The sequence below is a fragment of the Brachyhypopomus gauderio genome, chromosome 1, assembly GCF_052324685.1.
Source record: "Brachyhypopomus gauderio isolate BG-103 chromosome 1, BGAUD_0.2, whole genome shotgun sequence".
Lineage (NCBI taxonomy): Eukaryota > Metazoa > Chordata > Actinopteri > Gymnotiformes > Hypopomidae > Brachyhypopomus > Brachyhypopomus gauderio.
In genome coordinates, this window is record NC_135211.1 from 39,025,556 (window position 1) to 39,052,240 (window position 26,685).

General features: G+C 48.0%; 2 protein-coding genes and 1 long non-coding RNA gene across 6 annotated transcripts; 1 reads left to right on the forward strand and 2 right to left on the reverse strand.

The window, feature by feature from the left end:
• Nucleotides 1–1,442: 1,442 nt before the first annotated feature.
• mttp (microsomal triglyceride transfer protein) lies at nt 1,443–16,569 on the forward strand. The gene is made up of 18 exons (XM_077013529.1): nt 1,443–2,034; nt 3,401–3,588; nt 3,711–3,854; nt 3,999–4,106; nt 4,397–4,513; nt 4,892–5,031; nt 5,168–5,315; nt 5,638–5,795; nt 7,672–7,840; nt 8,212–8,319; nt 10,905–11,117; nt 12,350–12,561; nt 12,780–12,877; nt 12,970–13,091; nt 13,383–13,610; nt 14,104–14,228; nt 15,146–15,316; nt 15,637–16,569. Exons 1-18 carry the CDS (start codon nt 1,974–1,976, stop codon nt 15,782–15,784), a joined length of 2,658 nt encoding a protein of 885 aa, XP_076869644.1. The 5' UTR covers nt 1,443–1,973; the 3' UTR covers nt 15,785–16,569.
• LOC143519874 (uncharacterized) lies at nt 11,208–13,566 on the reverse strand. Its single transcript, XR_013132554.1, has 2 exons — nt 13,372–13,566; nt 11,208–13,094 (listed from the first exon to the last, which is right to left on the reverse strand). It is a non-coding gene; the product is annotated as an uncharacterized LOC143519874 (long non-coding RNA).
• Nucleotides 16,570–19,100: 2,531 nt separating the features above from the next.
• On the reverse strand, nt 19,101–26,575 carry LOC143519886 (uncharacterized protein C4orf54-like). Of its 4 annotated transcripts, none has more exons than XR_013132556.1 (4): nt 26,516–26,575; nt 21,784–25,938; nt 20,478–20,581; nt 19,101–20,284 (listed from the first exon to the last, which is right to left on the reverse strand). XR_013132556.1 is itself a non-coding variant. In XM_077013530.1 (2 exons), exon 1 carries the CDS (start codon nt 25,900–25,902, stop codon nt 21,790–21,792), a length of 4,113 nt encoding a protein of 1,370 aa, XP_076869645.1. In that variant the 5' UTR covers nt 25,903–26,408; the 3' UTR covers nt 19,101–20,284; nt 21,784–21,789. The 4 variants fall into 4 exon arrangements, 1 of the variants encoding a protein (XP_076869645.1); XR_013132557.1 differs by lacking the exon at nt 26,516–26,575 and having other exon boundaries at nt 19,101–19,879; nt 19,989–20,284; nt 21,784–26,410; XR_013132555.1 differs by lacking the exon at nt 26,516–26,575 and having other exon boundaries at nt 21,784–26,410.
• Nucleotides 26,576–26,685: the final 110 nt, after the last annotated feature.

The following is a 26,685-nucleotide window of genomic DNA, read 5'->3' on the forward strand; positions in this document are numbered from 1 at the left end:
AGAGTGTGGGCATGGGCTCCAACCGCACGCTGCCAGTGTGTGAACTTCAAATAGGTGTGGCCTTCCATTCCCATGTCTACTCTTAGTGGTGGACATGGCACAGGGTCCTGAGGCCCAGTGTGTCTGAGGTTTGAATCCCACTCAGAGGAACTGATATGATCAGTGATTCTCTAGTAGGTTCAGAGGCTATTTGTAAAATGATTACATGTTTTAGTGGAATAGCACAATGTATATCTGCGTAAGGGTATTGGGGGGGGGGGGGGGTGTCGTGATAGTAGTTAACTTAAGCCCACTGACCTGCAGGAGTTCAGGGCAATAGTGAAAGCAGTAACAAGAAAGAAAACACACACACACTAGGGTTGCTACCTGTCCCGGTTTTCCCGGGCTGTCCCGGTTTGTTCTGGTTTTCCTTCTTTAAAAAAAAATCATTGAATGTCCCGGTTTTCACTAGGTTAGTTCAAACGACTATTTAGACTGTTTCTGCGCACTTTAAATCCGTCTTTTTTTCTCGCTGTGTCCATTTTACGTTCGCCACCCCCCGGTCAACAATTTACGTTCGCGTATGACTGAGTGTCCTTGTTTTTTGTCAGACCTAGGTGGCAACCCACACACACACACACACACACACACGCGCGCGCGCGTGTAGGGGCAGACCATATGCATAACAAACCGCCCCGAAGAGACGGGGGAAAGCTAAGAAAACACGGGGCGCGAGGGCCAAACACACGGGGCGCGAGGGCCAAACAGTTTCCCCGCTGAATGGGGAAACCAGCGAGCGTCCATCTCGCCAGACTCTCATTTCGTTGACAATAAACATGTCAACTTAGTTTCCCTCTCGCCTTTTGAATCCTTCAGTCTTCCCCAGTCATTCAAAATGATGTAATGAACAAATGATTTACTTGGTTGATTTGGACACGTCGTACCATAGAGAGTAGGTTAATGAGATAATCAACCGATGATAACAGATCGTTCAGGTCCATTAAGTGACCTGGCAATGTTGAATCTCTTGATTTCCGCACTTGTGTGTGTATTGCGCTAGCACACGCAGGCGCGTTCACTCATCCGTTGTCTGCTGTTAGGCCTATTGACTAAATAATCATTACTTCTTCCACTACAGTCGCACTAAGTAAACCGGACAATCCTTTGAAATCCTCTAAAAATAAGCTTTTAAAATGAAATCTTATAGGCCTACTGAATTTTCTACATCAAATTTCACCGAAGATGTAGCCAAACGCGGTACTATTACGCACAGACGTAGAGAAGTGTTGGTAGACCTTAGATAACCATTTTGTCCATTAGTGGACACATGGTTTGATGTTTCCTCATCAGAATGTCACGAGCACAGTCCCTTCTTCACAGTGCACCAAACAAAGAGGCGTTTCTGTTCACAGGGGACCATACGAAGACCCACCCCACCACACTGTGATTTTAGACCGGCTGTATGTGCGTAATTACAAATGAGAATGATTTAATTCAAGAGAGCACAATGTGATTAAAGACCAGCATATCTCCTTAATGACCTTATTGCAGTTGTAAACTACCCAGTGCCAACATGGCCTTCTAGATTATTATTCATAGTGGGTAGGACAATTAGGTCAGACTAAGGTCTCTCTGATTTTGAAAGGATTTAAAATCCGATAGTCACAGTCTTCTCATCACGGGCTGGAGATTGGCCACACTGGGCTCGTCCTGATGTCCTGCTGCCGACCGGATGCTCGGAGACCCGCACATCTGCCCCAACACTCGTGCGCCCCACAGGCACGAGCTGCGATTCTCCACTCTGCAGTGCGCGAGAGCGGTTAATCATTAGCCGGTTTCACGTACTTAGTACCGGAGCGTGGAGTTTGGAGTCTGCCCTCCACGGAGATAAACGTAATCGAAGCGAGCACCATCCTTCTCCTCTCTCCCTGTCCCACTCGTCCGCCTGCATCTTCTCTCGCCAACTGCGCTTTTCTCGGGACTTTTACGCGGCGATGCAGCGAGTCGTGGCGTTTCTGCTGTTCTCCGCCGCCCTCGTCGGCGCGTCGTCGCAAGGTAAGCGCTCGCGCTCCCGGTTCGCCTGACGGTCATGACTTCAAAGCGGAGGCGCGTGCCAGAGCGTTGTCCTCGCGACGCGTGTTTCTGCATTTCATTTTCATTCATACGATGGAACAATTCAATTGCAGTAGTTTCACTTGTTTTTTTTTTACTTCACATTATTTCTTTTTGAAAGAACCATTAAAGTCAACTTAGTGCTAAACTGGTCAGGAATACCCGCGTTTAACGAAATGCAATTTTAGATTTCAGTTGAGTTTTCCAAGTAAAAACACATTACTAACAACTGATAATTCACATAAAGCAACAGACAGCAACTCTGTAGTTTCATTCATTCTTTGCCCAAAATAAGTTAATGTTAATGATTAAAAGTCGAATTGAAACTGTAATTGAAATCTTCTGGTGTAATCTAAACGTGAGATATACTATAGTTTATTCTTCTGATCGTACACTTTACACGGCAGATCCTATGTGATGTAAAAAAAAATCTGGTTTAAGGATTTGAGGCTGTGATGAAATCTGAGTGTGACACGTCAGTATTGATGACGCTGGTCTATTCCTAGAAAAAGATAGATAGATATATATAGAGAGAGAGAGATTTAGGACATGTGTTAATACTTGTAGCCTAGTGCACGTTGAGAAATCAGTAATGCAGATCTTTAACCATAAAATAATAAAAAATAACAGACAAAGTGCTTAAAAAAGTTACTTTAAATCCATTTTTGGCAACACAGACCGCCCATATGTGCAGGTTGATCATGTCTAGATAACCTGATCATTACCCGTCAGGATAACTACAGCTGCTCCATTATCTTACACCCACCCACTGGGACAGATATGGTTGAACTCCCACACCAGTTGCCCCAAGCTGTGGTTTCTTATTAACAACACAAATGCTTAAAGCAGATATCACACTACATCCCACACCAAGCGAATATCAGTCACAGCATTAAGACCGATGCTGAATAACGACCCGTCTATGCCGTAAACGTGAACTGAGCCCACCAGCAGAACACCCTTCAAAATATTAAAGAATTAAAATAGCTTGATTAGTGAGTGCAGGCGTCATCTCTCAGATGTAGATCCACTAGTCCCAGTGCAGACTGGAACATACATCACTCCCCACAGACTAAAGACTGTGATGGTTAGATGTCTCATTCTTTTGTTGCGCTCTAGCCAGCATGAGTCTGCCCTCTGCCGCTCCCCCCACACCAGGCCACTGGTCTCAGACCAGCTGTCTGCTGATTCAAAGCATCCTGTGTAAACATATCCAGCTGATCTGGAGTCAGCTTCAGCTTGAATCAGCATGGGTGTGTGTGTGTGTGTATGTGTGTGTGTGTGTGTACTGTGTGCTGTGTTTTACCAGGTGCGAGTGCAGGCCCCCGGTTGGACGACAGACGGCTTTACAGATTCCACTACAATGCGGAGCTTGGCCTGAACCGACCGAGGGCGCCCACCAGGGGGAATGCTGGTTTCCAGATCTCCAGCGACGTGGACATCAGCCTCACCTGGAGGAACCCAGAGAATCAGGATGAACAGCTTCTCCGTGTCCAGGTGAGGAGGGAGGCTTCTAAAGGGGCTGTTAAAGCATGGAGAAACAGCGTACCACAGGACCCAGGGCTTGTGTGTGTTGGGAACAGGACAGTAAAACTCACTTTCTCTTTCTGGTCTGTCAGATCTCAAACGTTCTGCTCCAGAACGCAGTTCAACGCTCGCGCAAAAACAACATCTTCCATGGCTCTACGACAGAAGGCATTGTGGGTAGAGAAAACCTGGAGGATCTCCAAAGACCCTTTCTTCTGCTCTGGAAGATGGGCAAGGTAACAGAATGAGGCACGAGAGAGCATGACAAACTTCTGGAAATGATGTAGTAGACGATTGGCTAACAGTGATATCGGTTCAGTGATCGATGCTGAAGTTCTGCTGGAGATAATGTAGAATGGTTACTGTGTTTGATGGCCCAGGTGCGGAGCCTCTATACATACAAGGCAGAGCCTGTGACCATCAAGAACCTCAAGAGGGGCGTGGCCAGCATGCTAATGATGCAGCTCAAGACTGGAAAGATGGTGGAGGTAATGACGGCATCTCAACAATGGAATGCTACAAGTGGACCACAGCTCTGTTGTCGTCACGTGACGGTCTGGTTGGAGCAGTTGGTGGAGGTGGTTGGAGGATGAGTGTAGAGTGTGGGGTAGTCTGGGGGATTCTAGGTGGAGCACAGGTTGGTGTAGATATAGGAGTTTTTGGAGTAGCTAGGAGGCTGTGGAGCTTTCTGACACTAAGTAACTGTGTGTGTGTGTGTGTGTGTGTGTGTGTGTGTGTGTGTGTGTGTGTGTGTGTGTGTGTGTGTGTGTGTGTGTAGGCCGATGTTTCAGGAAAGTGCTTAGTTGAGTACAAGGCTTCTAAAAATCAGGTTATCCGCACAAAACACTTGGAGAGCTGCAAAGCACAGGAGACAGGATTCACCACGCACAGCCAGGTCAGTACACCTACCCACACACACACACACACACTCACAAACACACACGCATGCTCACACACACACACACACTCACAAACACACACGCATGCTCACACACACACACACAATACATACACACACACGCATGCTCGCACACACACACATGCATGCGTACACACACATGCACACACACACACACACACACACACACACTCACACATACACAGAAACACACACACAGACACACATACATACATACACAATTAAGGCTCATCACTACATACAGTTGTGGAAAAGACTGTATGTATCATCAGATACACAGGTTTACACTATCTCACTTTCTCCATTCGTTCTCCATCTCTCCATCGTCTTCTCGCTTCCCGGCCTCTCTAACAGGTTCTGGGTGTGACCTGGAAGTCAAGCTCAGTCACAGTCATCTCACTGGACCATGGCTTCATCAAATCAGCAGTTTCAGAGGAAGAGCACGTCCTGTCTTTGAACAGTCACCACACTACCGCCACTAAAGTCGTGTCCAGGTGAGTGAGAGGACAGCTGGGAGAGACGGCGAGGACAAACGGGGAAGACGGAATGGGAGAGAAAGAAGGAAAGATAAAAAAAGAAAGAAGGAGGAAGTTGATGCTGGGCTGACACAGAGCTGTCGTGTTTTCTCAGGCAGTCTCTGTCCCTGCAAGAGGTCACGGCGGGTCCGGCGGAAGCAGCCGGAAAAGACGCTGCAAGTGTGGTGAAGAGTGTGGATGCCAAGTTCTTCTCAGTGGGCGTGGTCATGGAGAAGGGAAAGAAGCATTGTAAAGGGTGCTTGGTAAGTGTGTGTGTGTGTGTGTGTGTGTGTGTGTGTGTCTGTGTGTGGGAGATGTGGGTTTATATGATTTTGCCAGGCGGCGTTGGACAAGTGATTGTGTGTATGAGGATGTGTATGGGCAAATGCTTTATGCTCTCTGTGTTTGTGTGTGTGATGTAAACACGACTACGAGTGCTAAAAAATATGTCTGTGTGTGTGTGTGTGCGCGTGTGTGGTGTGTGTGTGTGTGCGTGTGTGTGTGTGCGTGTGTGTATGTGTGTGTGCGTGTGTGTGTGTGTGTGTGTGTGTGTGTGTGTGTGTGTGTGTGTGTGTCTACACCCAGCTGATGGACTCATGGAAGGCGGTGCGTGGTCATTTAGAGCCGAACTCCCTGTCCAAGGCTTCTGCACCTCGCAGCTTCCTGTCTCTGATCCACAGCCTCCGGAGCGCTAGCAAGGCCGACATCCTGCGAGTGCTTCGTAACTGCAGCAAGACATCACTGTAAGTACTGCTCTATCACTCTCTGTGTGAAAGGGCTGCTCTATCACTCTGTGTGTGAAAGGGCTGCTCTATCACTCTGTGTGTGAAAGGGCTACTCTATCACTCTGTGTGTGAAAGGGCTGCTCTATCACTCTCTGTGTGAAAGGGCTGCTCTATCACTCTCTGTGTGAAAGGGCTGCTCTATCACTCTGTATGTGAAAGGGCTGCTCTATCACTCTGTGTGTGAAAGGGCTGCTCTATCACTCTCTGTGTGAAAGGGCTGCTCTATCACTCTCTGTGTGAAAGGGCTGCTCTATCACTCTGTATGTGAAAGGGCTGCTCTATCACTCTCTGTGTGAAAGGGCTGCTCTATCACTCTCTGTGTGAAAGGGCTGCTCTATCACTCTGTATGTGAAAGGGCTGCTCTATCACTCTGTATGTGAAAGGGCTACTCTATCACTCTCTGTGTGAAAGGGCTGCTCTATCACTCTTTGTGTGAAAGGGCTGTGCCATCACTCTCTGCGTGAAAGGGCTGCTCTATCACTCTTTGTGTGAAAGGGCTGTTCTATCACTCTGTGTGTGAAAGGGCTGCTCTATCACTCTGTGTGTGAAAGGGCTGCTCCATCACTCTCTGTGTGAAAGGGCTACTCTATCATTCTCTGTGTGAAAGGGCTGCTCTATCACTCTTTGTGTGAAAGGGCTGCGCCATCACTCTCTGTGTGAAAGGGCTGCTCTATCACTCTTTGTGTGAAAGGGCTGCGCCATCACTCTCTGTGTGAAAGGGCTGCTCTATCACTCTTTGTGTGAAAGGGCTGCTCTATCACTTTCTGTGTGAAAGGGCTGCTTCATCACTCTCTGTGTGAAAGGGCTACTCTATCACTCTGTGTGAAAGGGCTGCTTCATCACTCTCTGTGTGAAAGGGCTGCTCTATCTCTCTCTGTATGAAAGGGCTGCTCTATCACTCAGTGTGAAAGGGCTGCTCTATCACTCTGTGTGAAAGGGCTGCTCTATCACTCTGTGTGAAAGGGCTGCTTTATTACTGTCTTGTTCTGCAGTATGAGCTGCTCTATTACTCTGTCTGCGATGTAAGTGCTGCTCTATTACTGTCTGTTTCTGTGATGTAAGTGCTGCTCTATTACTGTCTGTCTGTGCTGTAAGAGCTGATCTGTTACTGTCTGTCTCTGTGATGTAATTGCTGCTCTATTACTGTCTGTCTCTGTGATGTAAGTGCTGCTCTGTTACTGTGTCTGTGATGTAAGTGCTGCTCTATTACTGTCTGTCTGTGATGTAAGTGCTGCTCTATTACTGTGTCTCTGTGATGTAAGTGCTGCTCTATTAACATCTGTCTCTGTGATGTAAGTGCTGCTCTAATACTGTTTGTCTCTGTGGTGTAAGAGCTGCTCTATTATTGTCTCTGTGATGTAAGTGCTGCTCTATTAACATCTGTCTCTGCGATGTAAGTGCTGCTCTATTAACATCTGTCTCTGTGATGTAAGTGTTGCTCTATTACTGTTTCTCTCTGTGGTGTAAGAGCTGCTCTATTATTGTCTCTGTGATGTAAGTGCTGCTCTATTATTGTCTCTGTGATGTAAATGCTGCTCTATTACTGTCTGTCTCTGTGATGTAAGTGCTGCTCCATCTTTGCGCTCTCTCTCTCTCTCTCTCTCTCTCTCTCTCCCTCTTTCTTTCTTTCTCTTTCTCTCTCAATTAGATTCAAGGTAGCTTAATTGGTATGACTATAAAAGGGATAATTTTGCCAGATCAAATAATTTTGGAACTGAACATGAGTATTGTCATAAGTAACAAAATTCATGTATTACAGATAAACTTACTATAAATAAGTAAATGAATAAGAAAGATGTAACAATAAATGATATTAACACCCCCCCCCCACTAGCCCCCAGCTGGTAGATGCAGTCACCTCTGCTCAGACTCCAGCCTCTCTCTCTGCCATGCTGGACTTCCTGGACTTCCGTAAAGCAGATGGCATGTTGCTGCAAGAACGTTTCCTGTACGCGTGTGGATTTGCCTCCCATCCCACCGAGAGCATGCTGCAGGCCCTGCTGGTGAGAGGCAGAGCGACACCTACTGACCTCAGATCAGCCTGAGCAACTTTATCCACCTATACCTGCATCTTCAGCAGTTCTGACATCAGTCTGTAAAGGGAGCTGATGTGATTGATTACACATAAAGATTTGCCATGTATATGTAGAAGCAGATCACAATGCAAATGTTGATTTAAGATCTCTATCCAGAGACTGCGGAGACAATTAACGATGAGGAAGTAAAAATGTAAAAATCTGACTGACATATTTAAAAGAATTCTGTTTGTTTCTGCATCAATTTTTTGTCGGCTTTAAATTGCATGATGTAGAGCGTGATTCTGAGATAGATGTGTGTGTGTGTGTGTGTGTGTGTGTGTGCTTTCTATCTGTAGGATATCTCTAAGGGACAGATCGCCAGTATAGAGATTAAGGAGTCTGTTGTGATCATCATGGGAGCACTAGTCAGAAAGCTCTGTCAAAAAGGAGGATGTGACCTCCCAGTGAGTAACACACACACACACACACACACACACACACACACACACACACACACACACACGCTGCTCCCAGTGTACACACACACACACACACACACACACACACACACACACACACACACACACACACACACACACACATGCTGCTCCCAGTGTACAAACACACACACACACACACACACACACGCTGCTCCCAGTGTACACACACACACACACACACACATGCTGCTCCCAGTGAGTACACACACACACACACACACATGCTGCTCCGAGTGAGTACACACACACACACACATGCTGCTCCGAGTGAGTACACACACACACACACACACACACACACACACACACACACATGCTGCTCCGAGTGAGTACACACACACACACACACACACACACTCACACACACATGCTGCTCCCAGTGAGTACACACACACACACACACACACACACACACACACTCACACACACATGCTGCTCCCAGTGAGTACACACACACACACACACACACACACACACACACACACACGCTTCTCCCAGTGAGTACACACACACACACACACACACACACACACACACATGCTGCTCCGAGTGAGTACACACACACACACACACATGCTGCTCCGAGTGAGTACACACACACACACACACACACACACACACACTGCTCCGAGTGAGTACACACACACACACACACTCACACACACATGCTGCTCCCAGTGAGTACACACACACACACACACACACACACACACACTCACACACACATGCTGCTCCCAGTGAGTACACACACACACACACACACACACACGCTTCTCCCAGTGAGTACACACACACACACACACACACACACACACACACACACACACACACACACACACACACACACACACACGCTGCTCCCAGTGAGTACACACACACACACACACACACACACACACACACACACACACACACACACGCTGCTCCCAGTGAGTACACACACACACACACACACACACACACACACACACTCACACACACGCTGCTCCCAGTGAGTACACACACACACACACACACTCACGCTGCTCCCAGTGTACACACACACACACACACACACACACACACACATGCTGCTCCCAGTGAGTACACACACACACACACACACATGCTGCTCCGAGTGAGTACACACACACACACACATGCTGCTCCGAGTGAGTACACACACACACACACACACACACACACACACACACATGCTGCTCCGAGTGAGTACACACACACACACACACACACACACTCACACACACATGCTGCTCCCAGTGAGTACACACACACACACACACACACACACACACACTCACACACACATGCTGCTCCCAGTGAGTACACACACACACACACACACACACACACACACACACACACACGCTTCTCCCAGTGAGTACACACACACACACACACACACACACACACACACACACACACACACATGCTGCTCCGAGTGAGTACACACACACACACACACATGCTGCTCCGAGTGAGTACACACACACACACACACACACACACACACACTGCTCCGAGTGAGTACACACACACACACACACTCACACACACATGCTGCTCCCAGTGAGTACACACACACACACACACACACACACACACTCACACACACATGCTGCTCCCAGTGAGTACACACACACACACACACACACACACACACACGCTTCTCCCAGTGAGTACACACACACACACACACACACACACACACACACACACACACACACGCTGCTCCCAGTGAGTACACACACACACACACACACACACACACACACACACACACACACACACACACGCTGCTCCCAGTGAGTACACACACACACACACACACACACACACACACACACACACACACTCACACACACGCTGCTTCCAGTGAGTACACACACACACACACACACTCACGCTGCTCCCAGTGAGTACACACACACACACACACACACTCACACACACGCTGCTCCCATATATATATATATATATACCAAGAGTCACTCGTGAACAACCAAAACGAGCTGAGTCAAATCTAAGGTGAACAGGTCAGTAGTGTCCAACACAACCAGACTCTGCAACAGCTTCCCCCCACAAGCCATCAGATTCCTCAACGCCAGACACTGAACTGATGGACTTCTCCTCCATACATACACACACAGACACACACCCAACCACTTATCCCTGACAATGTGAAGGCACTTGCACTACACACACTACTTCACTGCGACAGGGGCTCCCTTTGTATATATACTGCATATTGCACACGGCACAATTTGCACTAACCAAACCTACCTCTTACACTTCTCTGTCTAGTGTCTGTTTTGCACTCTGTGTACTGTACTGTCTGTATTGTGTTGTACTGTCTGTCCATTGCACTTATGTCCTGTCTGCACTGTGTTTTATGTTGCACCATGGTCCTGGAGGAACATTGTTTCGTTTCACTGTGTACTCTGTATGTAGTTGAAATGACAATATGATTGTCAAAATTCAGCTTGAACTTGAACTAGTGAATGAAACCCTTGGTTATACCATGCTTCTCCTCCGGGGGTGCTGTGTAGGCAGTAGTTACGGTGCGGGAGCTGCTCTTAGCAGGACCGGACAGCTCACAGGACGAGGCGCAGGTGCAGATGTACCTGCTGGCCCTGAAAAACGCCCTGCTGCCCGAGGCCGTGCCCCTACTCACCCGCTACGCCGAGTCTGAGACGGGTGCCATCGGTACCATCGCCATCACGGCACTGCAGAGATACGACCCACAGCTCATCACACCTGAGGTTGGTGGACACGCTGACACACTTCACATCACAGCATTTAACACCAGCAGTCTTTATGACCGTTCAGATTACATAGCTCGGTATCAATCAATCAATCAATCAAATTTTATTTACAACAGTTGTTGTCACAAAGCAGCTTTACAAGTGCCGAGTCCTAGCCCCCGGTGAGCAAGCCAAGGGCGACAGTGGCAAGGAAAAACTCCCTCGTTTTTTTGCATGAGGAAGAAACCTTGAGAGGAACCAAGACTCAGGGGGGGAACCCATCCTCCTCTGGCCGACACCGGTCACCATGACAACAACAACAACAATTTAAACAGAAAGAAATAAAGAAAAGGAAAAGATGTAGTAATGTCCATCATGGTGTAGGCTCATCCGGTCAGGCAGTAGGTGGCTGGCACTGGATGGATCGCTTGTCTCTCCTCATCTCATTTTTCCTCGAGCAGGCGGGCAGCCATGTGGAGAAAATAAAACAGGGGAAATTTAGCTCTGTATGAGGACATATACAGGACATATGAAATTAAACACATTTCTGGAGTCTGGCAGCAACTCCGGCATTAAGTTAAACTATTACAGCCTAGCTAAAAAGGCAGAACCAGAAGGTAACATAGGCTTGGGGGCATTCTGAGACAATGGCATCCGTCCACTGCACTGTCAACAAACTTGAGTGACCACGAGCAGTGACAGGACGACAGCACCAGCGCCCCAGTCTACCATAAAACCCTTCGCCTATGAACCCCTGGATCTGAACCTTTATCTAAGGGGGGATGTTAATTATCAAACGCTAAACCAAATAGGTGGGTTTTCAACCTAGACTTAAAGATTGTGACTGTGTCAGAGTCCCGGATGCATTTTGGAAGGTTGTTCCAAAGCTGGGGGGCCTTATAAGAAAAGGCTCTTCCCCCTGCTGTTACCTTATTAATTTCAGAAAAGAGGATGTCTATATGAGCTGGATCAGGGATCCAATCAGTTGTGGTGATTGAATGTTTGGCTCTTGATCTAATGGACAGCTGTAAATTAGTCATAAAACAGGAGCAGGAGGGAACTGTGGGTTGGCAATACATTAAAAGAATGCAGGTTAATCCAGCTATCCAGAAGACGCCCCAGCCTGGAACAGGAACCGAGGCCTGGAAACACCAGTTAGTGATCCTGGCTGCATCGGAATTATGTAATGGACAGAAGGTCAGAAGTTAGCACCTCCCCCAACCTTCACGTGTTCCCCCTGGCGTGTGCAGGTGAAGCGGACGCTGAACCGCGTGTACCATCAGAACCGGCGTGTGTACGAGAAGAGCGTGCGTGCGGCTGCAGCGGACGTGATCCTGAGCAGCGATCCCACGTACACGGAGGTGAAGAACCTGCTGCTGTCCATCGAACACCTGCCCCAGGAGATGAACAAGTACATGTTGTCAAAGGTGCAGGACATCCTACGCTTCGACCTACCTGCCAGGTGAGTCCAGGTGACTTTGTGGAGTTCCAAGTTTGGATTCCCAAGTTTACCAAGAGTTTTAAGTAATCTGCTAGTAGACATGCCTTCCAGGCAAGCATGCCCTGCTCAGGTGTGATCTCACAGCCTTGCCACTGCTTAGAATGCCCGTCTGGTCTGTCACGAACGCCTGTCTGGTCTGTAATGTTGTCCGATGCTAACCCTCGCCCTGTTGTCTGTAGTAAGCTGGTCCGTAAGATACTGAAGGACATGGTCGTTCATAACTACAACCGTTTCTCAAAGGTCGGCTCCTCCTCTGCATACTCTGGTTACATGACACGTAAGTTACCACTGCTTCCCTTACTGCTTGACCTTTGACTGTTGACCTTTGACACCACCAGTCAGTTTGAACTGTGCTCCATGCTTTTTTAGGCAGCGCCGATGTCACTTCCACCTACAGCTTGGACATACTTTACTCAGGGTCTGGAATCCTCAGGAGGAGCAACATGAACATCTTTGGCCAGAGCAACAGCGCCCTCTTACATGGGTTGCAGGTACTGCACACACAAGCAAGGAACCTCTTATTCAATTAGGCAGAGCAATTTAATCAGTAACATATTTACACTTCACACCTCGTTGTGGATTTCATCAGATGTAAAAGCAGCACCAACACCTCACGCATACAATAAAAATATACCTTGCAGTATAAATGGAGGTGTTTATGACCATAACAAATACAGAATTAGAAGAAATGCTAATCGTTGTTAGACTGACTTGCAGACAGATTCACAGGCCGTGCGTGGTTTAATAGCCCCTGGGTTAGCGTCCTCTCACCTGTTCACCAGGTGGCCATCGAGGCCCAGGGCCTGGAGTCTTTAATTGCGGCCACGGCCGACGAGGGCGAAGAGGACCTGGAATCCTTTGCGGGAATGTCGGCAATCCTCCTGGACGTGCAGCTGCGCCCCGTCACCTTCTTCAAGGGTTACAGCGACCTGATGGCCAAGATGTTCTCCTTGTCTGGAGACCCCATTAACGTGGTGAAGGGGTTGATCCTGCTCACGGACCATTCCCAGGTGACACCAGAGCTAAAGCCCTGCTGGTCCAATCAACACCTTCCAACACGTACCCCGTCAGCCAATGCATAGCCACTCAGCGAACTCTCACAACGACAATTTGTCAGCTTTGCTTTGCACTTACTGATCAGGGATCTGTTTGGTAATTATGTGTTACTGTGACACAAACAGGTAGATCTGTAGATTAAAAAATGACTGACAGATTACAGAAGTGGAAAATGTTTTTATTTGTTTTTTTTTGTAGTATTTTAACCCAGTTGGTTGGTTTTACTGCACACTCATAGGTCTCATGTTTTTAAAACCAAACTATTTCTAAAATAATAACAAAACTGTCAACACTTCTAATGTAGCAGTAAACGCCTACCAATGTCTTATTAACCATGTTTTGTTACTCATTACTGAACTAGAGGATTGCTGTATTATTTCTGTATACATATTTTAAAGTAGTTTTGCTGCAGAATAGAGTGAAATTAATCTTGCTTTCATCGACTAGGTGATCCCTCTGCAATTTGGTCTGCGGGCCTCTGTCGAGTTCCAAGGTGGTCTGGCTGTTGACATCTCTGGAGGCATGGAGTTCAGCCTTTGGTACAGGGAATCCAAGACTAGCGTTAACAACAGGTAAACACACCCTCCTCTGTTTGGCTCCGCCCACTTTTAATATTTCCCAGTGAACTCAAAGAACCTTTCTCTCCACTTCACATCAATGGCAATGTCGATGTGAGTCTGTGGTTCTTATAATGTCACCATTAATCCCCCAGAGGGGCTCAAAGTGCTCCTCTGCTCTTCTCGTTAGCAGCTTCTGTATCAGGTACTACTCCGTTAGCCTCTGGCTGCTAGCCCGGGAATGCTAGCTAAGCCAGCTAAGTGCTCGCCAGGAAACAAATGCATTGGCAGACAGGTGAGGTAGTGGCTTCATGTCCATCAGGCCAAATATAGGGTGCCCTTGTAAAAGAGCAGAAAAATGTTGACTGTGGCGTAAAATACCAGGACATTCTGTCATACTTTGGGAGTTAGCATGTAGCGCTGTGTGACATTGTTTTGTGTGATGCTGACGGCTGGGTTTACCGTAGTTCAAAGGTGACGGGCCTGTGTTTGGAGGTGACAGGTCTGTGCTCAGAGGTGACAGGTCTGTTCTTTGTTATGTGAGCAGGAGTTCTAGGCGGTTTTTATCACTACTGCCAGCAGGCAGAACAGTCAGCGACAGGTGTGTTCATAGAAATGAGCGCTACCTCTTTTGCAAAGGCACGCATGCACACACACACACACACACACACACACACTCAGACAGACAGACAGGCTATGTATAGATATGAATAAACCACAGCTCTCTAAGGCCAACAAGCTCAGCATTCCACCTTCCAACTCACTTATGCCTGGCGGCCATTTTGAGTCGGCCAGCAAAGGTGAACAGGCGTTCTGAGAACAGAGGCATCTGCTTATACCATCAGCACCCCAGGCGAAATGCCACCTGATGTCCAGATCGGTGTGACCGCCCCCAAAGGTCAGAAGCCTAAGCGGTTGTACGCTCTCTGCAGGGGCGCGGTGGTGGTGGTAGGGAACGTGACGGTGGATGCCGACTTCCTCAGCGTGGGGATGGAGGTGAGCTTTGAGATGGAGGCGGCGCTCGACTTCATCACCACGGTGCAGTTCTCCGAGTACCCTTTCCTCGTCTGTATGCAGATGGACAAGACCACCTTCCCCTTCAGGTGCCCATCCACGCATCACACGTGTGGAAATCTACATGCGTCTCAGTTCTGCAACAGATCACACAGTCTTATATGGAGAACTACGTGTGTTGGTTCTGCCAGACATCACAAGGTCTTCCTCAGGTGCACTGAGGAAATGGCTAGACACATAATGGCAAAAATACCTGTGACAAAATTCTGCTCAATGCTCAATACTCCTGAATTTTACAAATCAGTGTGAATGCCAGAGTGTAATACGCTGAGAGACACTGTATGAACAGGCAAGAACATATTCTGTGAGTGTTTAAGACTGACCTGAAGCTCCTGTCCCCGACGTGTAGGGAGGCCGTGTCTAAAGTGGAGAAGCTGTCCTCTGGAGAACCCGTCACCTGGCAGAAGAGCAGGGAGCAGCTGGTACCTGGCTCCGAGTTCCCTCTGCACCAGGAGAACTCCAACATGTGCAGGAAGGTGTTTGCAGGTGACTGGTAGAGCCAGATGTTGGCTGACAGGCCCAGGAGCTGGGTAGTCCCGGCTCAAGGCCCCGGGGGCAGTAAACAGGGTTGGTTTCACAAGCTGTGACTGTACTTTTGACTTTTTTATTTACTACATTTTAAATTGCCTTTTTGTACACAAAACAGAGATTAGGTGGGTTCTATATATGTCTACTTTGAACCGATTTTTGAACAGCGCAACACAAACAATGCTAAAAGGCTAGCAGTTAGCTAAAGTCCTCAGGATGGTCACACTGGCATAATGTTGACTTATATTGCTAGCTGTCTATCTACATAGCTTAAATTTAGCTGAATTATTGTTATGACAATCACGATTTAAGGCTTATTCTGATAGGTCTCAATACCCCTATGCAGATGTTAGACAAACACAGACATTATATTAGTACAGGTTTATTAACCTATACTCATTAAGACCAATCTTACATTTGTTCAATAATAGTACATTATTTCACATGTACTATTGAAACTTGAGCAGTTACAACTGGTGTTAAGGTATTTGTGTTGCAGCAAAACGAAATGGCAGACTGCCTCGCTATAGCGCTACGAGTTATTTATTTAATCAGATCACCTCAGCACACCTCAGGCAACAAGGGAAGAACATGTTTCCATGACAACACACCAGATGTTTACATGCACTGGAGGACAGTGCAGTGTTTGTTTGTTTTTTGTGTGTGTCTTTTTGTTTTTGAGAGGGACAGAGAAATATCAGCATTTTCTAGGACAATGGTTCTGTAAATGGTATCTTTCATCTTTTTGTATTGGTTGGTGTAAATACCCTTCAGGGATTTAATTTCTGTTGATGTAAGATGAATAAAGTCATTTTAAGTGATTTTAAACATCAGTCAAATTTCCATTTTTCTTTCCTGTTTCATGCTTATGCAATAAGGCATAAATATTATTAGCTCACATTTCCACAGTATGGTTTTAGTATCAAGTGTTTTGTCGAGTTTCACAGACACAGTCGTGAAACACGTTTCTGTTTCTCCTTGATTTAAGCATCCGTTTTTATCCATTAGATGCGTTTGAGTCAATGTGTCGGTATTGTAGGTAACTCAGATCCCCCTCTGGACAAGCAGGTGTGTAAATAACCACCTGATTCAACTGACCGTCTCGTTAATAACCACCTCCCCTTTCACATAGGTATGTTTGTTTTTTTCTACAAAACACTTTATTTACTTTTAGTAAAGTACTTCACATAACGTAGAGCCCCATTACTTAAACTACGCCGTGTGAAGTTGGCCAAAGCCCGAGGCAGCAGCGCGGACCACTGAGGGAGCTCCGCGCATGCGGGGGGGGCTCGAGCCAGCGTTCCCGCTGAAGACGCACAACAGCTGCGCGTGCGTGTCTGTCACTCGCGCCGCTTCCATGGCGACCGCGTCAACAAACGCGCCAACCGTCGTGTGGAGCTAAAGCCGTTGGCGGGGTGAGGTTACAGCGGCTCGCGGAGAGCTCACCCAGCACCCTGGCAGCCGCTCAAGCGCTCATCTGCTGCCTCGGTAAATCAACCGGGGTCCGTAACGTCTTAACCGCGTTCAGTGGAAGATTTAGGGCCTTTAACGAGATACATGAGGGGCACGTGACCTTACACGTGACGCCAAGCTGGTTAAGGAGATAGTTGTGGCCAATGGAGTTATTTGGCGCGAGGCTCCTCCCACCACAGGGGCCATGGCCTTTAATAGATGTAGGGTCCACCAGCAAAAATACACAGAAACATGTTTATTTTAGTACTAAATGAACAGCATTCTGAATATTTTGGGACGCCACAGAATGCATCGGACATGATTATGACTATTATTTAACGTAAGGGACGCGAAATAATTCAAAATGCGGTGACAGCTTATCCTGTTATGCAGGAAGCCACGCATACAGTTTATAAATAAGACTATCCCAACCTTATTTGAGCTCATAAAAAAATTGATTTAAGGTTGATTAATTTGGTTAAATGTAAAACCCTGGGCATGAGTTTAAGAGTAGCGTTGATTTTTCATAACTCAAATCAAATCAAATCATGATGAGGTATGACACAGTGACTACTATGACAGACAAGATGTGTGACCATCTTCTGATTACTCACAGTTGAGCTGCAAAAACAGGACCGTAACTACACCAGCAGTCATGATCATAAGTATAGGTGACAAAGCAAAAGTAAAATATAACCCGAGAGCCATCACTCTAGCAAGTGTGACACTTTCAGGTCTGCAGGACTGCATTGGTATCATAGCACAGAAGATCACGATGTCCACTCAGCTCTCGTTGGGTTTCTACCACATGGCAACTTTAGTTTGATTTTGATTTCAGTGTATTTCCTCCTAATGAAATCACAGCGCCCCATTAACTGTGTCCCTTCTCTCCTTCTGGAGGAATCCGTTTAAGTTCCGTCAGCTTTAGCCTGAGAATATGGAATCTGTGGAATCCCCATATCAACTCTGGTTCACATTCAAAATGGCCTCCTCTATTATCCGCACCGTTCATCTGACCTTCTAGACATGGCAGTGTCAGGTTGCAGCAGTGTCCAGCAGTAAGCCGGCATACCCCACCGCAGTCCATGACCCCAAGAATGACTGGCAGCTGGGTGAACCAAAGAAACCTTCTTTTGCTATCCTACTAAATTTTACTTTTACAATACCCTATTCAGAACATGGCCCTGGGATTACACTTCTCAATAAGCAAAACTGTCTACTGTGTCTGTGATAGAGGTTAATACGTAAATATTAAAACGAAAATGCACTACACTGTGCATTTGTAATGCTTTTTTATAAGAAGATGCTGTCTTGCTGTCTTAAACTAGATATGCTGATGTAGGATCCGTTTTAATGCTTTCTGCATATTCCTTCAGCACTAAATTACCCTGAAAAAGTCTACTGGGACATTGGGGCCTGAATACGGTGCCTGGGGTTTTACGTGATTTGTACATGCATGTCCACTTGGGGTCTACACTCAGTCAGGCAATTCCTTGCACAAAACTGCTTCTACTTCAGTCCTCTTGGGACAAAACAGTTTAGCCAACATCACCCAGATGATATAAGGCTACCAATAAATTAATAATAAAATAAAAATAAATAAATAAAAAGCTGGTGATAAGCATATGAACATATACTACCAGATTGCTATAACTGCTAGCAGTCCATTATGAATACAGATATGGTACTCTTCAGACTCTCAAAACCTATTCAAACACTTCAAATATGCACTTAACCCAGCAGTCCTGTGACAGGAAATTACCTATTTCCTTATTCATTAATTTTGCATTATAAACCATAGCATATATAAAACACTTATGTGAATACATAAGCCATAGGCTGTTTTATATTTGACAACATTTAATTAACGTCCCATAAATGACAGTCAGGATGATTTTTCTGTAGAAAGAAAAAATTAAACTAAAACTAGAGAAAGGAAAATAAAGACAAATACAAAATTCACCCATCGTAATTATTTCCAGGTTATGACACAACATTTCCACAAATTGATGACAGCACAGTTAGACGGGCCTGCAAACGCAGACACCCCTCATGAACATTCAAACAGCAAGAAGACATGGAGAAGCAGACATGATTACAGCTGTAGCTGCACTGCTGAACACGAGGGACATGCAGACAGGATCACAGTGCTCCCAGACGTCACAATGCTCCCAGACGTCCAGTTTAGTACACAATACACACAATTAAAGGTCTTTTTAATATGACAGTTTTCAGGTTTTTTTAAACCTTGGTGCCCATAACAGTTGATGACATTTTAAAGACGCTGTAAAAGTCATCAGTCATTCTTCATCCGCTCAACAAAAAATCATACACACACACACCCACACATACACACATACACAACACCCACCCACCCACACTTAAATCCTAAAATGCACAGCTCCATGCAGTAGTTGTATAAAACACATACAGTTCCACAGTTACAAATCCATCAGACATTCTTTCAGAAGGCAGTGCTGTCCTGTTCTGTCCTGTTTTGTCCTGTTCTGTTCTGTAGACTCTGAGTGGTGGGACAGCATGCATCAGTTCCTCCATTACCCACAATCCTCAGTTCTTCAGCTGAACCCAGCTGCAGGCAACACAGCAGCCATCTCCAAACAAATCCATGTTTCTGTGTTACTAAAAGTGTATTACTTATACCAAAAAGAAACAAAAGAACATGAAGTCTCTGCTCCCCGACCCTTGTGAAGGCGCACACACCTGTGAAAGTCTTGGTCGAGAGGCCTGCTTGGCTGAGTGGTAACAACAAAACTTAGCAGAAGGCAAAGAGCACAGGAAGTGATGGTTTCCGGCCACTGTGGGACTGTTAACATCAGTCGTGGAGTGGTGACAACCGGGATGCACTCCTGGACCCACACGCACTTACACACACACACACACACACACACACACACACGTGCCTTCACACACATACAAAACCACACACACACATGAACACACTCGAAACCAAAAATACACATTCAAACACTTGAGCACACACAAATATTCCCCTATGCCTGAGAGGAGAGAGAGAGAGAGAGAGAGAGAGAGAGAGAGAGAGAGAGAGAGAGAGAGAGAGAGAGAGAAGGAGAGGGAGAGGGAGAGGGAGAGAGGGGGGAGAGATGAAACATTCTCACTTCATTGTAAGTTCATATTTTTTGCCATGAAGTTTCCCTAAAGCAAGATGTAAACATGGTGAAAACTCAGTACCTCAAAACAACATGTGCAGGAGTTCAGCGGTGACTGAGAACACAGCAATGTTCTACATTCACAGTTCATAGGGCTCTGCAGACTCTCCACAATCATCACCGCCACTTCACAAGTGATACCACACCATACCACAGACGCATGATTCAGAGAGAGACAGACAGAGGGAGAGACCATACTGTTGAGCAAGCAGGGCAAAGCATGTAGGCTAGTCTCTCTGACTCTCTCTCTAGCTCTTCTGTTCTCTGATCCTCTCATTCTTGGTCTTTCTTTCACATTCTTTCTCCCTCTCTCTCCCTCTTTCTCTCTCTCCCCCCTCTCTCCCTCTCTTTCTCTCTACTTCTCCCTCTCTCTCTCTCCTTCTCTCTCTCCCTCTACTTCTCTCTCTGTCCCTCCCTCCCTCTCTCCTTCTCTCTCTCTCTCTCTCTCTCTCTCTCTCTCTCTCTCTCTCTCTCTCTCTCTTTCTCTCCCTCTGATCGTTCTGGGCAGCTGTGATTCTCCTGCCTCAGCACAACAAATGCTTTACATCTCCTGATCTTAACATGCGCATAGTCACACACACACACACACACACACACACACACACACACACACACACACACACACACACACACACACACACACACACACATACTCACACACACATACACACACACACACACACACACACTCACACACACACACACACACACACACACTCACACACATACACACACACACACACACACACACACTCACACACACACTCACACTCACACACACACATACACACACACACACACACACATACACACACACAAACACACACACACACACATACACACACACACACACACACACACACACAAACACACACACACACACACACACACACACACACACACACACACACACACACACACACACACACACACAAAGGCATATGCTTCCACTTACACAGATATATCATACTCAAAGATACTATACCTCTAGGGTTAGGGTTCGGTTTAACCCACATACTCACATACTATACTCAAAACATATTGTACCCTGTTAACCACGCGTACTCACATACTCAAAACTGTGCAGTGTGCTTACACAAACTGCTGTCATATATATATAAATAAATGCAGTCACGTGCACCTTCCGATTCTCTCTACTTCTCTCCTTCACACACACACACACACACACACACACACACACACACACACACACACACACACACACACACACACACACACACACCTCTTGATCTCTCACACACATGCACAGCACAAAACAAACCGCAGACATGCAGACAAAACTAAATCTCAAAGTACTGCTCACTCACGTCGAGCTATCTGTGCTCCACCACGAAGCTCACGGTGGTGCCGTCAAACGAGGGCGGGGCGATGATGCGTGCCCCTTGCTGTGATGTAATGCTGATGAGCGGGTTCACGCCGGCTGGTCCTCCCGCCAGTGGGGTGATATACGGGCCCCTGGTGGGAGGCCCCGCCTCCCCCACGCGCTCACCCTCCAGACAGGCAGGGGGCGCCTGTGAGTTCGGAGACACCAGGGCCGGCGGGCAGAAGAGGTACGCGGGGGCGTAGGTGGCCGCCGGGCTCAAGGAGATGGGGGGGATGGGCGAGAGGGGCATGGGGGCAACAGACAGGGGCATGTCCAGATATTGCCCGCTGTCGGGGTAGTAGAGTCTCTGGATGGCTGGCCTCAAGGGGATGGGAGTGTCCACCAAGTAGCACTGACCTGTCGCCGGGTCCACGAGAAGCTTGCGCTGGGTATTGGGGGCGGGGCACTCCGTGGGGGGCGAGAAGCACAGGTGGTGGGGGTAAGCAGCAGGAAAGGCGTGGTGGCAAGCGGGCGGGATCTCTGTGGGCCACGCCTCACTGACTACAGGCGAGCGCTGCAGGGTGGAGGGGGGGCGGGGCTTATTACTCGAACCAGCAGGCGTGCTGGCGGGGTGAGGGTCTGCCCGCACGGATTTGACAGGGATGGTCAGATAGTTCTCTGAATCTGGAAGAGACGTGTCTATTTGCTGAGGTTTAGGGGGCGTGTCTGTTCGCTGAGGTTTAGTGGGCGTGTCTGATATAGTGCCCCTCAACCTCTTGCTCTCTGGTTTTGCTTTAGATGGACAGATTTTTAGACACACGGGGTCCTTTGTGGGGTTAGTCGTCCTGAGAGTCCTACCTGGACTCAGCACACATGTGTGATCAAACGACTCGCGCTTTGTTAACATTTTAGATGAGTCTGCTAGCGCGTGACGCCTGCCCTCACCCACGCCCACGCCTGCAGGGTTAACAAGGGGTGCTGACGATTTCTCCGTGATCGGTTCAGAGCTCGTGGGTTTCTCGCTGTCGGACGTCTTCCCCTGCTCGTCTTCCGAGTCACTTTTGCACGCGAATCCGTGCTCTTCGCGGGAGATTAACGAGAGCACGTGACTGTCCGTTATAGGACGCGGCGCTTCCGATTTGCGCTTCCATTCGTTCCGGTCAAACACGTACAGCTGTTCCATAGTTTTTACCGCCGCTTTTAATTTCTCAAGAGCTACTTGGTTCGCAAATTTACACTCCGGTTTCTTATCGCAGCTGTCCACGGTCTTTTCTCTTTTCTGCTTAGCAGGTCTGACTTCGGTTTTCGGTTCGTCATATTGGAGAAACACCTGCTGTCCTCCGCGCGCTCGCCTCGCGCTTTTGGCGCATTCCTGTGCGCATTCCTGTGCGCACAATCTCTCTCGTACCACGTCCGCGTCTGCTGCGCTGACGAAAGTCTCACACGCTGTTCCTCCTCGCTTCGCAGCGCTGTTCGTGTTCACCGACTGGCATTTAATCACCATTGGGACGGGGAAGCGCGTTTTGTCTGGTTCCTTCTTAGCAGCCTCGCTGCCCTCGCATAATGCAGACACACCCGCTTTACTCTCGGAGTTTTCCAGCGAGACGAATCTGTAAGAGCTCTTCACCAGCTTTCGCACATCTCTGACTTGGTGGATTGGCGTTTGGAGTTTGCATTTCGTGTCTCTGATATCTCTTACCATGAAATGAGGCACTTTTTCGGACGTGGAGAGCGCGTGACCTTTAGACTCAGCGTCGTGTTTTCCAGAGTTGTGCACGATTTTAGGCGTTAAGAGGTTAGCGATGTTGAACTCTTTTTCTTCTTTCACGCTGCACAGATGTATTTTGATCTCGGGTGCTTTCCTGGCCTGACCCGCAGTGTCCGGGGCGCGCGGCGGGCCGCACGAGTGTATTTTTATGCACCTTTCTTCGTCTAATTCCGCGTGTGAATGATGCTTGTCCCGTTCTCTCTCTTTAGGAACAAGATGCGAGCTGGGCACGTACAAGTGAGACATCTTCATTGGACTACTCACGCCTTCGACATTTGAGCCACATTCTTTCTCCTCCTCGTGGTGATCGGAGGTGGTCGCTGACATCTCCACTAGCGCGCACGCAGCTTCGCCGTCCGCTTGTGCGCTCCCACCGGAGGTCTCTTGCTCGCCGTCTTTCCAGGTTTTGAAAGCGCTATTTTGGCTGCGTGCTAGCGGGCTCGTCTCGGACTCACCGGGGTCTGTCCTAGCCGCTCCGTCACCAGGCAGCTCGGCGTCCGGTTCCGCACCAGAACCGTGCGAACCTTCTCGTGCCTCCTCGTTATAAGCACGAGAAATGCAGTCTGCGTGCTCTTCCTGAGACGGTACCGATAGTTCGGAGCCCGTTTCCGAAGTTTCTCTCTGTATACTTTTAGCCGACACGTTATCTGTGTGCAGGTCCTGCTCTCGCGCTACGGGCTGGGTGCACGCGCGAGACACGCGCGTCTCATCTCTCTCCAAGTTGCGCGCATGTTCGAGTTGCATTTTCTTTGAGATGACGTTTTTCAAAAGACTCGACGCAAAAATGGCCTTTTTGTACACGTCCCTGTTGTCGTCCGTGTCATCTCGGACGGGATGGAGCCGGCTTCCTAACTCCACTTTTTTGGACGATTCAATAGATCCATTTTGAGCGCTATACTGGGACAGTTTATTATTAGAGGAAAACACCTCAGTCTGAGTTGTTCTCATGTTGGCCACACCGTTAACGTTGTTATACTCCGCCAGCCTGCTCATCTCCACGGAAGACGAGGAGCTCTTGCGTCTCTGCGCCAGGTTCAGGTCCACCAAAGCAGACCAGTCGTTAATGCTCAGCCCGTGTTCCGACACCGAGGACTCACTCGAGGTCCTCAGATTTATTGCATCGAAATAGGGGCAGGCGAGACTGCGGAAGGACTTGGCGGTGAGATTACGGACCTCTTTATCTGCGTCGTCCAGCTCGCTGACCGAACTGGACGCGCCGCTGGAATATTCGTGGATATCTTTCCCCTTCAGATTAGTGGTCAGATGTTGACGACCCGGCGCGGGAATAAAGTAATGCGCTCGGTCTCGGTCCAACAACGTGTCCTCTTTGCTGTCAGAGGTTGTTAAAAAGTAATGACTGTCTTCTGCTCGCCTGGCATAGTAACGTAGGTTCTCATTCCCGTCCAGAACACTGACTGGGTCGCGTATAGCACGCGAGGACGCTTTAATGGAGAGGCGGATTTGTCCCGTCGGGTTGCTTATGTCGTTCTGGGTCTTGGTTGGGCTTTCGTCTGAACTAACTAATTTGTCGGACTCACAAAAGTCGCTCTCGGTGCTCACGAGAGGCCCCGTGACGGCCAGGTTGCTCTTCCCTCTCCTCCTACTCCTGGTTTTGAGGAGCTCCTCTGATGTTTTCGCACTCTCAAACGAAGCGTAATCCACAAACGAGTAAACGAGATTGTCGTCGTCATAATCCCAACACGAGCTTCGCCCGAACTCGTAATCCACGTCGTGGTCTAATTCAGTGAGCTGGATTTCGTGCGTGGTTATGTAGTGCGACTCTGCGTCCACACTTTTATCTGAAGGCACCACGCTCGTATCTTCTGACTCACACCGGCTGTTCAAGTACATGTCCGTGTACCTCAGCTCTTGCCTTTCATATCCTCGGATTAGCTTTTCCTCTCGGAGGAAATCTTGGATTTTTAAATCTGTCTCCATATCCTTACGCATACCGGCCATAATGTCCGAATCTGTTTCAGTGGGGCTTGGCTGGACACGGGAAAGTAGATCTGGGTCTTCATTCTCAAGCGGGACGTCCTTCCAATGATCTCCGTGAGGTTCAGTTTGTGGGGTTTTATCTGCACGTTCGTGTGTGTCGTTTGCACGGGGGCTCTTCACACCCGAGGAAGTGTCACTTTTGCATTTGAATATAGCCCGCTGGTTTCCCTCGCCGGTGAAAGTAACTTTTACTGTTTTAGCACTGTCCTTCACGTCCAGAATATTCCCCAGGTCCACGTAGTTGGACTCGTTGCTCTGCTCAGTGCGAGCGTGGTCGTGTTTCTTCTCGGTAATCCGGTGTTTCTGCAGTGGCCCGTTCACGTCTCCGGTAGTGAAGGCTGTCTGGAGAGTCTCCATCTGGAGTTCCTGCGGCGTTTCACCAGGACCGACGGGCTGTGCAGCGCGAGAGGAACAGAAAGTGAGAGACTGCGCGCGAGACAGCGCGAGACACGCTCGGTGTTTCTGCTGCACGTCTCGCGCTCTGCTCCGGTTAACGGGGAGTTGCGCGCGACCTCGTCTCAGATGACACGATGGCACGAAGTGCGCAAGGGCACGAGCGTTCACGACAGCCCCCGGGCCCGTTCACAGCAGCGTGGGACGAGGAGTAACACACATCCACCAACACACATATAAACACTGTTTTATAAACACCGAGAATAAACACGGTCATGTTTAGATCTAATTGATCGGCCCACTTCATGATAACGCCACCCTAACATACTGTAATATAAGGGCTATTGGTAATATTTAAGAAAACCCGCCTATATATAATAGATGACAAAATTATGGAAACATTTTATATTTATAGATATCGAAGACATGTCATGTCAGTTCACACGCGCTCACACGCGCAGACACGCGCTGCCCGTTGTCCGTTATTTAAAGAATCAACTGTTATTGTTATTATTATTATTATTGGGATTTACATCATGCACCAACACTAATAGCGAAATACACAGAATCGCATTACCACGCACGACGAATGAATGTTACCGACGTCCGGCTATGGCGCGCGACAGCTGACGTCCCGTATTAGCGCGAGCGGTGTGGGACCGGGCCAGCTGGCGCGCGCCGACACAAATGACCCCCCCCCCCCCCGGACGAGCGCGCGCCGACACAAATGCCCCCCGGAGGAGCGCG